At 37.8% G+C, this 16,633-nt stretch overlaps 1 protein-coding gene across 6 annotated transcripts; it reads left to right on the forward strand.

Moving 5' to 3' along the window:
- Positions 1-10,502: 10,502 nt before the first annotated feature.
- Positions 10,503-16,009, forward strand: LOC149936608 (uncharacterized). 6 transcript variants are annotated; one of them, XM_090181186.1, is made up of 8 exons: positions 10,669-10,725; positions 11,426-11,472; positions 11,917-12,295; positions 13,160-13,252; positions 13,571-13,704; positions 14,049-14,207; positions 15,186-15,397; positions 15,449-16,008. In XM_090181186.1, the coding sequence occupies exons 3-8, from the start codon at positions 12,242-12,244 to the stop codon at positions 15,643-15,645; spliced, it is 849 nt and encodes a 282-aa protein (XP_090037312.1). In that variant the 5' UTR covers positions 10,669-10,725; positions 11,426-11,472; positions 11,917-12,241; the 3' UTR covers positions 15,646-16,008. The 6 variants fall into 6 exon arrangements, with proteins under 6 accessions (XP_090037310.1, XP_090037309.1, XP_090037313.1 ...); XM_090181185.1 differs by having other exon boundaries at positions 10,672-10,725; positions 13,160-13,264; positions 15,449-16,006; XM_090181184.1 differs by lacking the exon at positions 11,917-12,295 and having other exon boundaries at positions 10,503-10,725; positions 13,160-13,264; positions 14,049-14,195; positions 15,449-16,009.
- The last annotated feature ends 624 nt before the right edge of the window (positions 16,010-16,633 follow it).

Raw genomic sequence — 16,633 nt, forward strand, 5'->3', positions numbered from 1 at the left:
ACCAACTGGAATTTCGAAAGATGTTTCTTTCAACGGGTAAAAAGATTTCCAATGATCATCAACCAGTCGTACTCTGCTGGGTTCAACGTAGCAAACCATACAGAAAACATATACTTTTAGATTCGCCAAAACGTTTATATCATATTCCTGGGTTACTTGGTACCTCGCATACTTTGCATGTAAGCAAACAAACTAGCTTCTAGTTCTTTGTTATTACCATCCATTTGATTCACAGAAAAATTAACAGGAATAGACTTACTGATTTACTCGCAGTCATACGTAACATAACATTTATGCTATTCGACCAATCTTTGATTTCACTATCATAAAGAAGGCGAAAAAGGTATGGTTTGTTGTAAGAAAACCTTCTATCCGAGTATTTTCCGAAATCACCAGTGTATAGATCAAGGTTATTCTCCGGGGAAATATTTAATAAATCCAAAATCTTTTACATATTAACATTGAATTTAAATTTAAGTAATAAAGTAAGTAACTTAAGGTTCAATTATAACAACTATGTTATCGAAATGAAACCCTTCCGAACTAGATTCGAACCCACCTCGTTAGGATGTAATGGCTATATATTTCTAACGCCTATAACCACTACACCACGCTTCACCACGCTGACGCATATTATTATTCGACACATTCATTTTATAGAATGCCAAGGCTTAAGAAACTCGAGCTAACGCATCGCATGGTCGCCATTTTATTTCATTTTTCATGGACCAAAGTCATTTCAAAATAGGCTAGCGCAACAACGTCCATTTTTTCTGAACCTAGATGCTATCGCTACCTGGTGTAAATTGAAATCAGCAAAATTCTTGAAACATTATTTATAACCTTTCTTTTCAAATTTAATGGAAATAATATGGCTAGGAAATTAATTTAAACTATAAACGAAAATCCCTTTAAAAAGGTTTCATCACAAACCAAGCCGTTTTACCTGTACAGGTGTCTAAAAGTTACTTAAACTTATGGGTACCTCAGCACCGAAATATCTCATTTTTAAGTTAACTTTCCCATAGCGTGAAGGCATCGAGTTTTATCGATTTTAATGTTAAAACGCTCGTTACCTATATATACCTATATATATAGCCCTAGCTACGGTCCTGGGTGCAGCAATGGGTGGACCAATCCCCACTTCGCACACAGCAGTGGGATTAAGAGTGGATGCTACGTAGGTAAGGAGTCAAACCCTTTGGAGAGAACTCCTAAAGGGGAACGACGAGCACACAGAAGCCCAAGTAACCCGGCACAGCTGGCACCGGAGATCCCGGTGGACCCCAAAAGGCCGGGAAACAGGACCGCCGTGCCCGCATATGGAGGCCCGCCGCCCCACAGCAGGCTACCCAATCCGCCGAGGCGGCCAGTTTGCCTGGACCCTCTCCGTTAGCCTGAACCGAAGCTCAGTATCCAGCCCAAACCTGACCGAAGTCGGAGGTGGAGATAGGACCATTTGATCAGAGCTAACATCTCCCAGTGCGCCACCGCCCTTATGGGTTACAAGAGCCGGACCCCGACTCCCCGGTAAAGCCACCAGTTATTGCACACTCTAACCCATTTAGGGCCAACAGCTTCCCCACCAACTAGATTTAGGGAGTGCGCAGCACACGGCACATAATCAGCGAATTTATTTTTTGTTTAAAATGCGCTTGCACCCCATTGTATCGGCCGGACATATTTGCTGCGTTGTCGAAAGACTGTCCTCTGCAATTATCCAATGCAAGTACTTTTTTTTTATATATTCTTCTAAGGAATTGAACAAAGATAAGCCACTGTGACTAGTAATTTTGATGAAAGATACACATCTTTCATACACTTTTCCCTGAAAACCGTATCGAACTATAATAGCTAGTTGGTCATTATGGGACAAAACTGGTGTCGAGTCCAGTACATTTGAGTAGTACTTTGAATCATCACAATTTATTTCAGATATAATTCTGTTTTTAACTTGTTTTCCCATAATTTCTATTATTTGTTCATAAACTGTTTTTGATTAGTATGAAGTAGAAGGATTTGATCGCTGTTCGCGTTGTTGGATATGTTCGCGCGTGAAGTCATCGAACTCTGCTAGTAATTCCAGAGCCCCCATAAAATTACCATTGTGCGGAGAGCCAAATATTTCTTCGTGACCTTTGAATGCTAAGCCCCTAACATTTAAATATTTCACCACTGCAATAACACGTTTTAGGACATTGTAGTAATATTTCATATCTTTTCTTAGTTGCTCCTGCAACTGCTTGTCAATAACCGACTTATTTCCTTTACGCGTCAACCATACCAACAATGATTTCTTACGTTCATTAGAATTTTCATGACTTTCTAAGCAAGGTAATATATGCTTCCAGTCAGAGAACCCGGTTTTGTATTGAGAAGGGATTTTAGAGAAAAGTTTGCAGACGAGACAAAAAACACTTCCTATACTAGTAGAATAGCCCAACCAAGATCGTTCCAGTAACTACCCATTTTTAAGTTTTTTCGTAAAGCGCTTGTTTGAAAATAATCTGTTTTGTTCTTTGTAATTCCATATTGAATTTGGATATATATTTTTTGGGTCCTTTTTTGAAAATAAGTCATTTCATGTGAGAGACAGTGATTAATAAAATTATCATTTAGCTGTGTGGGCCACAAGCCGAGGTCAACGTATTTCGCAAGCATCTCTACATTTTCTAAACCCTTTTCAGCCTCTTTATCACTACCTTCTTGCAAAACTGCAACAAAGACTTCAGAGTACTGGTTGTCGTCTTCTACGTTATTATGATATATTTGTTGTGTTTTCTGTTTATCTTCGGTTAAGTTATTATTTCTTTCGCTTATTGCTGTTTCTTCATCGTTTATGTTCTCATTTTTATTTTCCAATACCACTTAACATTTCGTAACGCTTGCCAAACCCCCCCCTCCCTCTACCACGTTACGTAATTTGTGAACAGCCGCCAACAACGGGACTTTCGAGTGCAAACCCTAAATTCAGGGTTATTAAACTACTACTTAAGTATTATCAATGCCATGAAAAATTAATGGCGTAATAAAAAATACACAAAATAAATTACATGTCAGTAGGCCAGATATCTTTCTTCCATCATCCAACAATCGGTTTCCGTTAATATACTTCAATCTATGTTCACTTTTAACCATTGAGTTGGGAATATTAATCTAGAGATCCAATCAAATCTGCTCCCCGCGAAACAAGTTTTTGAAAAATACGAATGTGCCGTCTGCTCTAAAATGACGAGCAAACGTTATCATATGACCCGTGGCGCCATCCATTATTTTGAAGAAAAAAAATCTTTTTGCTTGAAAACGCGTCTTATTTGAACGAACCATTGAGAGATAGACGGCGCCACGGGTAGAATGATAACGTTTTTTTAGTGTTGTAAGTCGGAAAATTTTCCGGAAAATTACAGAGGCCTTTTTTCCGGAAAATTTTCCGTATTTTTCCGAAAAATATTAAAAACGTTTTCATTCCATGATTTGTCTAATATATTGTTTGCAAATTTAAATAAAGCGTTTTCACCTCAATTTTTCTAATCTAAAAGTAAAACTAAACCTACAGACTAGTTTAAACTGGTTGAAATGTAACACTATTAATGTTTTGTAGTATGTTTACTGATATTAGTCATTTTAAATCGATAAAAAGTTTAAAACATTAAAAACCCTTGAAAAGTAATTTATGGTAAAATTTTAATTTTTCCGATTTGCGGAAAATTTTCCGCAATTCGGAAAATTTTCTGGAAATTTTTCCGCATTTTATTTTTCCGGAAGATTAACAACCCTACGTTTTTTCGTCATTTGGGACACCGATGGGAGCAGACGACAGTATTCTTATTTTTAAAAACTTGTTTCGCGAAATACTGAAATCCGACGTTTTGATTGGACCTCTAGATTAATATTCCCAACTCAATGCTTTTAACCGGAAGAGCTGTACACGATCGGATAAAACTTCGACGGACTCGATCGGTCGTTCTACATTTCGGTTATTCATACTTTAGTAGCCGTCGGACTCACGACAACAAAATTTCGGTTTTTAATATTTTAGTAGCCGTTGGACTAACGACAACAAAATTTGTATTTGAATAACACTACTACAGATGCATTTATATTATGGTTTTTTAACGTGTTATTTTTGTAATACAAGCATTTTGCCGGGTAAGTTTTTATTTATTTTTTATTATTTTGACGGCAAATGGGGCCCTTTAAGAGAGCGGGGGCCCTGGGCTGCAGCCCCAAAAGACCATGCCTAGATCCGCCCCTGCAAAAGTGGATCCCATTATCCACTTGAACAACCTGATTACATACAAGTTCCCTTGAGCTTAATAATCTGTAAATCTACGTATAGAAATAAAATAAATAAATATACGAATACACTTGGAATGTCTAAGGAAGACTATGATGGACTGATGGTACTGATGATGATCATAGAAACGGCCGTGATTACAAATTTACAACGGATATTTTATTTCTCTAGCGACGCGCTAAGCTAGACTACGCGCCTGGTCGTTATTAAGCCCTGTCTCTTATAACAGTTAACTTACCTCCTTTGCTTTTTGCTAAAGCATATAATATGAGATTTTACACGGAACTACACTAATTTACCTAAGGTCATGACAAATTATCAAAGATTTTCACTATGAGAACTAATAGGGTTTTCTTAAATTCATTTTCTTTCCGTGGCGCTGTTTCTCTGCGACAGCGTTCAGCCAATCAATTTGAAAAACGCGTTACATCTAAAATTCCGCCCGAATCCATACCTCTACTTGGAATGCTTATCGCGGCAGCTTTTCATCTCGATGTCGCTGACGGTTTTTTGACGTCACTATGTTCACTTAACAAACAACTACGTGAGAGGGGAGCGCGCGCAGAGGGGATTTATTCTCTCGTAGACGGGGCCAAAGCAGTGATCTTACCATACGATACGGCAGGATACGCATTCCAAGTAGAGGTATGGATTCCCGATCCGTACCATAGGGCGAACGGAGTGGTCGCTCCAGGCGCCAAGTCTCAGGGGGCGCCTCAGTGGTAAAGACAAATAAAGGAAAAAAATATTTTTATATTAGGGGCCAGCAAGGGGGGCGCCATAATCGGATCTCGCTCCATCCTAAAACTTGCCTCGGGCCCGCACTGCTAGACATTCCAACATATATAATACCCGGTGTAAAGTATGAATATTCATCAGGAATGTTGAATGTTATTTACTCTACTTGCACGGAACGGGATCGGTTTTAGTTAATTTTAATTGGCGGAAGCCATGACTCTTAGAACTCCAAAAGTCGGCTGAAAAACTTATGGGATAAATAAATTCGGCTTCATCCTCAAGAGCTAACATTTTTAAAACTGCTCTTAACTGTTAATTGGCGACCGAAAGCTATCGCTACGCCCTCTTTTCGTTGCCATCGAAAACTAGGTAGGTAGCCTAAATGCAGTCACCAGTAGCGGCCCCAGCAAGTTTTTCTGGTGGTGCGAGATCCCATTGTGGCGCCCCCCCCCCCCTATGCGGTCGTATATTCGTGATTTTTTTAATTCATTTTCACTGTGGAGCCTCATTTGGAGGCTGTGTATTTAGAAGATTTATTTTCTCAATTTATTTCGTCTCCTAGCGATTTCACTCCTCTTGACTTCCGTTTGACGTACAGTCACGTACACCACTGTTAGACGCTAGCTACAACGGCTATCGGCTGCTAAATCTCCGGGTCCAGATAATGTTCACCCTCGGCTGCTAAGCGAGGGCGCTTCGATTTCAGCCTCGCCTTTACTCTCGCTTTATACGCGCTCTATCTCACTGGGTAGACTTCCTGGGTTGTGGAGACATGCGAACATCCGTGCTATTCGTAAAACCCCTGGCTCCTGTGCCTATGATAATTTTAGAGGCATTAGTCTCACCTGTATCCCTTGTAAGCATTTGGAGACAAATGTTCGAGATACTTTGGTGTCTTTCCTCGAGGGTCGATCGTTCTTCTCTAAAGATCAACATGGTTTCCTGTTACGGCGATCTTGTTTCACTAATATGTTGTCCACTCTTGCGGCGGTCACTCGATGTCTTGATGGTGGTGACTCGTTTTATTTAATTTATTTGGACCTGCGGAAAGCTTTCGACACGGTGCCACATTTTCTACTTATTCGTAAACTGGAGCTTTTAGAGGTCCCCTCTACATTGGATTTCTGAATTCTTGACTGGTTGCACTCAGCGGGTTGTTTTGGAGGGTGCACGTTCTTCTTGGTGTGAGGTGACCAGCGGTGACCCCAGGGTTCGGTTTTGGGTCCAACTCTCTTTGTCATCTTCATCAATGACACGCCCCAGGTTGTCAAGGAGTCTTTTCTGAAACTATTTGCAGACGATAACAAAATAGGCCGAAAAATTTCTTCACTGGGTGACTCGACGTGCCTACAGAATGACATCCAAGCTCTTGAGCAATGGGTGTCTTCCAAAAGCATGGATTTCAACGCCTCTAAGTCAATGGAACTCCATTGTGGGGATAAAAACCCCTCTTTCGGGTACCGTTTGGGTGGTAGGCTGATTGAGGCTCGAACTGTAGTCCGTGATCTTGGGGTTATGCTCAGTGGCCGTATGTTTGGAGCTGCTCGTGTTATGCGCGCTCTCTGTTTACTACACCGTTCCTTTTCGCATTTCAGTGTTAAGTCGTTTACAATATTTTACAACATTTGTATATATTCGCCCTCATCTCGAATACTGCTCGAGTATTTGGTCGCCCCATCTAGTCAAAGATATTGAGCATATCGAGAGTACACAAAAAGCCACGAAATTGGTTAATGGTATGCGTACTCTTTCTTACGAAGAGCGCCTTAAACGCTTAAATTTAATGTCCCTTAAGGACAGGCAAGAAATGATCTCTTGGAGACATTCAAAATTATTCATGGTCTCTACAATGTCCAATATAATGAGTTTTTTTAGGTCAAATGGTCTGGGCCCAAAGCCCCCACAATTGTCAAAAAGCGCTGTAATAGCGCGCAACGCCGTGTGTTTTCACTCAACGGGTTGTAAATGATTGGAATCAGCTCCCGACATTTGTGAAAGTTAAATCCTCAGCCCTAGCGTTCAAGACCCGCCTTGATAAGTTTTGTGACTGGTAAAAAAGAAATACAAAAAAAATGTATATATATATATATATATAAACGGGTCGGAGTGTGCAATAATTGGTGGCTTTCCCGGGGAGTCAGGGTCTGAATCTTGTAACCCATAAGGGTGGTGGCGTAGTGGGAGATGTTAGCTCCGATCAAATGGTCCTATCTCCACCTCCGACTTCGGACGGGTTTGGGCTGGATTCTGAGCTTCTGCTCAGGCTAACGGAGAGGGTCCGTGCAAACTGGCCGCCTCGGCGGATTGGGTAGCCTGCTGTGGGGCGGCGGGCCTCCATATGCGGGCACGGCGGTCCTGTTTCCCGGCCTTTTGGGGTCCACCGGGATCTCCGGTGCCAGCTGTGCCGGGTTACTTGGACTGCTGTGTGCTCGTCGTTCCCCTTTAGGACCTCTCTTCAAAGGGTTTGACTACTTACTGCCGTAGGTAGGGTGTCGGCTGCTGTTGCTACAGCATCCACTCTTAATCCCACTGCTGTGTGCGAAGTGGGAATTGGTCCGCCCATTGCTGTACCTTCTGCTGGGTTGAGTGGCTTGCGTCAAAGGTGCTACAGATGCTGGATTTGTCACCCGTCCGGGCTAGGTGGACGCTGGCGTAGGGCACTATGATTATAGACCTCCGGTGGTATGGTCTTTGTTACTAGGTACGCCGGGCTATACATTCTGACACACTGTATACCCATATTGTATGTCACTTTCGTTCATATTGTTTTCTTATGTTTGTATATTTCGTGTTTCAGGGCTCAATAAGTGCATTTCACTTTATTTTCCTGACTAATAAAATTATTATTATCATAGTAATAGTCCTTCTTAAAAAAACAGGATTACAGGACTATTATTGTTCCTAACTATTACCTTTCGTTATATAATATAGCTTATATTTTGGCAAAACTAACGTTAAAAGTTTAGTATTTATTTCATTATTAATTACTAATAAGTTAGATACTGACACATAGTACCTGAAATTGTCTACTGCTGAAAACTTGACTGCTTCTGTGAAAGTTTGTTACACAACTAGAAACTTTCATAAGGGCCTTTCGTCTAGAGTTCTAGACTACCGTTCTAAATTGACATATTAACTAATTTCACAACAAATAATTTGCTTCAAATACAACGAATTCCGGTTTATTCTTATTTACTACGTCGTTGGTTCTGCTTTATCGAGAATTTGATATTATATACCGATTAATTTCCCAACGAAATCGAATCGAGATTACTTCGTGCACGTGGAACTTGGAAGGGAAATAATATAGTAAAGCAAAATACACGAATGGAAATAATATAGTTTGTAGAGTTGGGCATGGCTAAATATAATATGTTAATAGAATATATTTTATTGATTTTGTTTACTTACTTTGATATTTTCTTAGGGTGCAAAATTATATTTTTAGGCGGCAGCGCGAGGTCAGGCGTTTCTGTCTTGCGGTCAAAAGGTATTGGTCCCGTCGTCACGATCCCGTTTCGGCGCCCCCACCTATGACGGCGCCCGGTGCGGTCGCACCGTTCGCACCGCCCTAGGGTCGGCGCTGGCAGTCACTTAGCGTTTGTCAGTGAGTAGCGTAAAGACCTTATATGGTACGAAATAGAAAAATTAAAAGGTTAATATTTGCATTTTTTTATAATTGGACACTGTTTTGTGTTCCTTCCATGGTATGATTTAGGCATTTTCCCTAAATTGACTACAGCATCACCTAAGCCCGTTTCGGTAGAGAATTATACATTGAAATAGATGATAAAAATATAGTTTAACGCCTATAATAATCAAAAAGGTATACAATAGTTTGCTTATTTCAATTGTTTTATGCCTCTTACTCATTTTCATTTCTAATTCAAAATTTATTATATTTTGAACAGCTAGCATATCGTGATTTCATTTGTAGTGATCACTTTTTAGAACGGGTTATACAAATTGTAAATGTAAAAAGGGGGCTTACGCAAAAAGCCATTCCAACGCAGGTTTTGTTTCCATAAAATTAAAACAAGTTAAAATAGTCTAAATAAATTTTTTTAATGTGAAGAAATTACATGCACTTGAAAGTGAAATAGAAAAAAAGGGTGATGCTAACCTCTTACCTTAAAATTTTAAATTTTGACCACGAGTTACTTAAGCCTTTGACAAAATATCATTTCGTCAAATGGATTTTTTTTAATTAAAATATTATCTGCTGCTTTTTATATGGGTTTCGAAAGAATGAATTGACTTATCAAAAGTCAAAATTTAGGCCAGAGACTCCAACAGTAGACCGGTTTCGCCCTTTTGGGGCTCATCAGTACTGTGTAGGAACTATGGCTATCCTCGGAAATCTGCCGATATCAGTAAAACTAATAAACATTCAGAGTGCCCTATATGTGAGCAGTCCATGACTTATTTACAACTTAGAATTAAAATTAACCTTATTTTAAATTCTCACAGCCGAATAACGTCAGAGTACCCAAAAGATTACAAACACGAACAAGTGATGATTTTTTAATTGCTCACCTACTCGACAGGCGTCGTTTAAACGTAGTACCCCAAGAATACGGAACAACTGCCGGTTGTCTGCTTGGCCTCGCTTCCGTATTAACCGCCAGTAGAATCTTGTGTCTATTTCGTCTACTGAGGAAGGAAAAATAATAATAGTGGCGAAAACCGAGATGTCAATCCAAAAAATTAATTCCCTTCGATCTTAATCCTGAAGTGTTTCCACTTCTTAATAATGTCTTCTAATACGCTTCCTCTTACGTTTTCACTCACCGTCCAAAGATCGCGACCAAAAACTATAACTACGCCCTTTTTGGTTCGCCATTGAAACATATAACGTTTTCCATTGGGAACCTCCGAGCACTCCCGTTCTCCAAAAGCAAAATCGTATTTCATTAGGAAAAAAGGGGCAACTCCGAGAGGGAGGATCGTCTTCCATTGACCAAGGTACTCCCTCCCGGAGTGCTCACGGAGTGCTCCCGGCTGCCCCAACTCAAGAGTCGGAGGGAAACAAAAAAGTGCTGCGAAAACGTTTCGTATTTCATTGGGAGTTACCAGGGTGAATCCTCTGAGCGCCTCCTACAGAGACAAGTGACGTCATTCAACAAATCCGGATCACACTCGGAGGTTTCCAATGGATAGGTAGCGGCTAAAGTTATTAATTACTCGTGAATTTGACTTAAATATAAATTTTGCATCATTTGCTTCTATTTTGATAAGTTCATTTAAGAAAAAAACGTTCTTATGACTATTTAATTGGTCTGTAGCATACGCTAGATCATAGACGCTACCTCGGAGAGGCAAGCGCCGTTACCTAGAATAAAATGACGCAGCCTATCTTTCTTATTATTGATTGGACAAAAACCATACAGTTTTTGAAAATTTGTGTCCGTATTATACCGATAGTCTTTGTAATAATAGTTGGAGCTCAACGCCATTTTGCCCTTTTTTTCGCCATTATTGACTAAGCCAGGCTTTAAGAAAGTACGCATTTAGAAGTTGGAAATTAAGTTTATTAGTATTGGTCTTCTCTCATTTTCGTTTATTCGAAATGAGTCGCGCTCAATTATTTGTTGGGCGTTTACCTATCGATACTAGAGAAAGGGACGTTGAACAAGTATTTGAAAAGTATGGTAGGCTAGTTAGGTGTGTTGTGAAGTATGGTAAGTATGGTGAGTATCGATTTTTGCTAGCATTTTCTATTTAAGCCTATTTTTCTAGGATTAAAGCTCAAAGGGCCTTGGCAAAAATTGCCGTCACGCCGGCCTCCCGCGCGGTGCTACAATGCTACGTGTTACGTTGGGCGTCCTCGGTTTCCATAACATAAGAATTTTAATTTCCCATGAAGATACGTTGGTAAATTTAGTCTTTTAAATGCAAAAACTTATTATTTCGCCTTGAAGGAAAACGAGGTTATTAGAAAAAAAAGAATGTTTTTCTTTTCTTATCTTCTTAGCTTGTTCCGTGTAGGAGTATCTTCGTTACACTCCCCTATTCCCTTTGTCTGGATTTTATTATTTTTAACTTTTCAAATGAAATATAATTTTTTTATGTTTATCCATGCATTACTTACATACTGACAAGTATTAGAGTATTTTTATGAAGTATAATTATTTTATTCCATTCCTTGTAGTCGGGTTGATGTCACCCCACCTATAGTAAATTTAACTACTGTGAAAGTTTTAGTTATGACCTCACTACAATAAAGAACTATCATTTAAATTGTTATTGTTCTATCCAATCTGAAGATTTGGCATTCATTTTCTTGGGAAATTTCAAAAATATAACATTTGCGCCAGTTTTATAGATTTGAGCCAAGTATCTCTGAAATTTGATTACTGTAATTTACCTGTTACAAAAAATTCTTCTTAGGAATGGCATACGCATTTGTGGACTATGATGACAGAAGGGATGCAGAGGTAAGAATTTTCTTCAAATTACATGTACGTTTGTCTACCACTTTGTTAGATTTCAGAAAAATACCTGGATTTCATCATACTGTCAGGCCAAAATGTTGCATGTTTTAGCTTATAGACCAGAACTATCCTGAGTCATGTAACTTGCGCGTTCCATTTATATTTTGTTCACTAGTAAACTGTTCTCTGCCACAGTTTTCAGTGCTAAAGTGAACCCAGGCCCTTTTTGATTTTGTTTTATTTTTCGTCTCGCTTGTTACTTTTTAAAGTAATAATTAAATTCCACCCTATCTTAGTATGTTTTAACCAATAAAATTAAAATTTTAGGTTGGAAACAAATTCATATTATTAGTCAGGGATATTAATTTTAAATTAAGGAGAGTAGCTTTTAAATTTTGTTTTCTTAAATTCAATTACTATAATTTGGTTTTGTAACTGTTCTGAGAGATTCATGAAGCCACTAGACGTTCCTGAACTAAGCCCAAGTGCCTGGCTGTCCCCCGAGATTCCTTTGTCCAGGTTGAACTAGTTCATTCAAGCGTAAGATTCAAGTCATAGCCAATTTGCCAGTTGTCCTATCTCTCTATCAGTTGAGACCAAATCCGTTCTGGGCATTCATTCCGCAAAATGTCACGCAACAGATACTACTGCGTAGCTCTGCCGTTCTTCTCAATCATTCGTGAGCCCAGTTAAATGCGGTGGTGAGCCGTAAAATGATCTCGCATCAGTCCATGATCATTAAGTCCCTGGCCCGTCTTTCCCTTCAACTGCCATGCGAGCGAGCAAATTGGTACCTTGTGCCTGCCATTCCGTGCCTATAGAGAGCGTATGTCTGTATTCGTAATTTTAAAATTTAATGCCATATTTATTTGACTAGAATTTTACCTTTAATAACCTTATTGTGACTACTTTTAAGATGATTTGATTATTGGTGGCTTTTATTTTTGACCTACTGATTTTCTAAATTCTCTGCCTTTTTCTTTTATTGTAAATGTTTTTTTAAACCCATTTTTATAATACTTTGCTATATTTATTAACTGGATTACAATTTTTTCTTCATTTGCTTCCCCACTTTTTTCTTTTTCAAATTAAAGCTTCTTTAAATTATAAAACAAGCAACCGTTTAAAATACATTAGTTTTGTAAGTACTCCAAGTAACTTTGACTTTTAATGATACTCAGACTGATTTGTATACCATAATCATATTCATCTTATATGGATACAAAATAATTGATTACACTTTTTTGTGAAATAGATATGGCATATTAGTCTGGGACTATCATAATGTGTGGTGAATTTTGTTAATGAATTTTAGGCTGATTTTTACTTATTATACCCACAACTTATTAACTCATAGTACAGTTATTTCTATTAATTAACAATTCACTATATTAGAGCCTTTTAAAGCCAAAAATGTAATGGTTAAAATAACCTTGAACTAGCAAAATTTTCCCTTATGCGAAGACTTAAGGGCTATATCATCAATAGCTTAATAGGATAACACTTTAAAGTGGGCTGTATTTTATTACGCAGCTTGGAGTTTTCCTCGCCCCATACTTTAAGCCAATTGTTTTTACTATGACTTGTTTACATTGTTTTTAATATAAACCCATTCAGATGGTTAAGAAGCAAACTTATCAACTTCAGTGGATATATTTAAAATAACTTTGCAATGCCTTTTCCATTGTAGGACGCAGTCAAGTATGAAAATGGAAGGGAATTGCGTGGTCAAAGTATTGTAGTTGAATGGGCTAGAGGACCATCCTACAGACCCGCAGTTAGCGTAAGTCACAATGTAATTTCTGCTTTTTTATACTTTCTTGCACATTTTCTAAAGGAAAAGTTTCTTAAGACCTAAAATAATATTTGGTTTGTTGCGATTAAATTGGATCTTTGAATTTATATGCACTGAATTACGCATAAAAGTTAATGGAATTTTCATAAATGGATGGCTAGTTTTTTACTATTGTAATGCAAACCACTTCATTCTTTTATGTTCAAATGAGAAAAATTTTGTTTTGAAGATGTTGCCAAAATTTATTTGAAAGAGCCCAGAGGCTTGGATTATTTTGGGCATGTTAAATTAATGATTTTATGACAGTGCTATAGATGTAGAAGACCGGGTCATTGGGCTCGTGATTGTCCCGAATCAGACCGGGATCGTTATTATCCAAGGAGGGGTGGTGGCAGATCTCGCTCGAGATCTCGATCCGGCTCAAGGAGACGTCGTGCTAGGTTTGATGTGACTTTTATCATGTTTTCCTGTGTAAAGTAACGCCACCGTGGCATGTCACACCAAAATTTTTACTTATGCATTAGGCACATTTAAATACTGTTTTTTGGTTTAATCCAATTCACCAAGAAAGTTCTACAACCTAGTTTGTTTTTCAAACCTTAAAATATAGCGTAATATGATGAGAAAAGTGCCTAAATTATTACACGCTTGTGGCTGTAATAACTAGTCTGAAATTGACTAGAGATGACTAACGCACAGGGGCCAACTGACTTATTTAAAAAGACTACAACCTCTAAGAATAGTTGAACCTTTTCCGATTTCTTAATTGACATCTTTAAAATAGGTCTAGGTCAAGAAGTCGTCGTCGCAGCGCTAGTAGAAGTCGTAGTAGGAGTCGGGATAGAAGAAGAGATAGGAGGAGCTCTCGTAGCAGAGACAAGAAGCACAGAAGCCCTTCCAAGAGTCGATCTAGATCGAAATCCTTTTCTAGGTCAAGATCAAGGCAGGTTTTTTCCAGCACCTCCCTAGATTTAATCAAAGTATAATTAGACCTAACTTAATATTTCCCTTTGTTTTATTAGTTTTTTTTTCTTTAATCTATATTCTTGTGGCTTTTTTATCTGTATTGCGCTTCTGCTCACAAGCACAAAGCTTCTGCGTATATTTAAATAGACATTTGTGTAATTATTACCCTTGACTTTAAATGCTTTGCCAATATCAGAAGTATATAAAACTTATTCTGGGTAAAAGTACTTTCCTTGTACTGCAAAATATTATTCCCTTTAAACATGTACCTTAACAGTCGCACTAATTAAAATAAATTTCAGATTTCAGATAAAGAATATTCTACACAAGAGGGGGAATCATTATGTAGAATAAAACAAGGTTACCACCTTACCTGGAATTGCTGGGAAAGTTGGGAAATTTGATTATGGGCTTAAAAAAATCTGGGATTTTTAAAAATGTCTAAAAAATCAGGGAATTTAATTTTGGTTGCAAATAAGAAACCTTTACTAAAATATAGGTAAAAAAATAAAAAAATTGCACAACATAAATCAGGACAAATGTTCGGAGATGGTCAGGGAAAACCTGAAAAAGTCAGGGAATGTGAATAATGTCCACCCTGCTTAGGCAATATAATATTTATATTGTTAGGGAAAGTAAATTTGAGACTGGATGTGATTTGTTGTAAGTCTGTTTGGCTGAAAAATTGTGAATGTTAAAAAGAGCCTGCGAAGGTACATGTTTCATCTTTACATCATAATGTAAAAATCTCTTTTAGATATACTTCTGATAATATGTTTTGCTTGGTTTTTCCCATTCATATTTGACTGTAAGGAGAATGAACTTAAAAAAATTTTTAGGTTATCAACCGATAGTTTAGATTTTCCCTCACTCCTTTTTGTCACTGCTTTGGCAATTTTGCTTAAAGTTAACGTATTTCTATGGTGTAATTTTCATAATCGGATTTCAATCGCAGATCAAAGGATGGTGATAAGAAAGGCAAGAAAAAGTCATCAAAGGATAAATCTAAGGGAAGTGGAAGCAGAGGTAGAAGCGGAAGCAAATCTGCTTCGAGAAGTCGCTCCCGAAGTCCCAGAGAAGATGACAGAAAAAGTGAAGACCGAAGGAGCGCAACTCCTCGAAAACGTAGAAGCGCGAGTGGTGACAAGGACTCTAAAGATAAGGCAAGTATGAAAAATAATATGAAAACTTAGTTTCATAATTTTTTTCTACAGAAAGATGTTCAAGAAAATGGAGGAGACGGTAACAAGAAATCTGGAGATAGTCGCAGCCCTAGTCGTAGCAAATCTCGCAGCAGGAGTCGCAGTGCAAGCAAAGAAAATGACAAATCTGGCAGTGGTCAAGATGATGAAGATAGGATGAGTGACCAAGACATGGATGGGAAAAAAGATCGAAGTAGAAGCCCTTCAACCTGAAAATTGCATTATCACTTTTCATATTCATAAATTGTACTTCACATTAGGGGTTATCACGTGATTGGTATAAATATTTAGAAAAAAAAACATTAAAACAAAAGAACGATTTGATCAATTCTTTTAATTTCTTTGTGATCAGTAGATCATGTTTTAATAACATTTTACGATTAATTATCGTTATTGGGCTACACCACTTCATTTAACTGATCCCCTGTTTACTTTTTTCATTTGTAACTTTCACATTTTATTCAAAAAAGGTGTCAATATTGGAAAGTGTTACTTTTTTGTGATACAAATGATCTTTGATATTTGAAATTGTTTAAATTGTGTAATGAGAGATTCAGTCAGAATAAAGTTTAGTACTTTAACTTTACCCAAATAAAATGATTGATCAATTCTTGAAACTCCTATAAAATATGCTATTGACAACATTATTTGGTGTCTAAGGCTTTTTAGTCAACACCATAAGTTTGTTCTCACAAAAATAAATTAAAATTTTTTTCCATTGCTGGAAATAGAAAGAAATTGGCTGCACAACAAAGGAACCTTGATTCCTTGAATAAAAATACACTATCATTAATGTTATTTCTGTGCTTACATCAAGAATTTGCCATACTTAGGTAGAATGACTATAGCTCCGAATAGAAATTCGTCAAGGGGGGTCGAACTATGTGAATAAATAAATAAATAAATAATCAGATAGGCTAATACCCTAGGCACCACCTTAGGCCTAAGTCATCAAGTGACTTTTGAAGCCATAATTTCAGGTGGCCGGGTTACAATGCGTAGGAGGGGTGGAAATTAGGACAGTCAAAGGTAGACCCGTAGTTTTTTTGCGTAATTTATTATATGGACTTTTCTACTTTTTCGTGTAATTTACCTGTTATGATGGCCAAGGATCGTCTCAACATAAATATTATCCCTAAGTATAAATAGCTCTTTCTATAAAATAATATATACGCATACATGTATAAAAATGTTATTTTTG

The sequence above is a fragment of the Leiobunum rupestre genome, chromosome 7 (genome assembly GCF_980474605.1).
Source record: "Leiobunum rupestre chromosome 7, qqLeiRupe1.1.hap1, whole genome shotgun sequence".
NCBI classification, from domain to species: domain Eukaryota; kingdom Metazoa; phylum Arthropoda; class Arachnida; order Opiliones; family Sclerosomatidae; genus Leiobunum; species Leiobunum rupestre.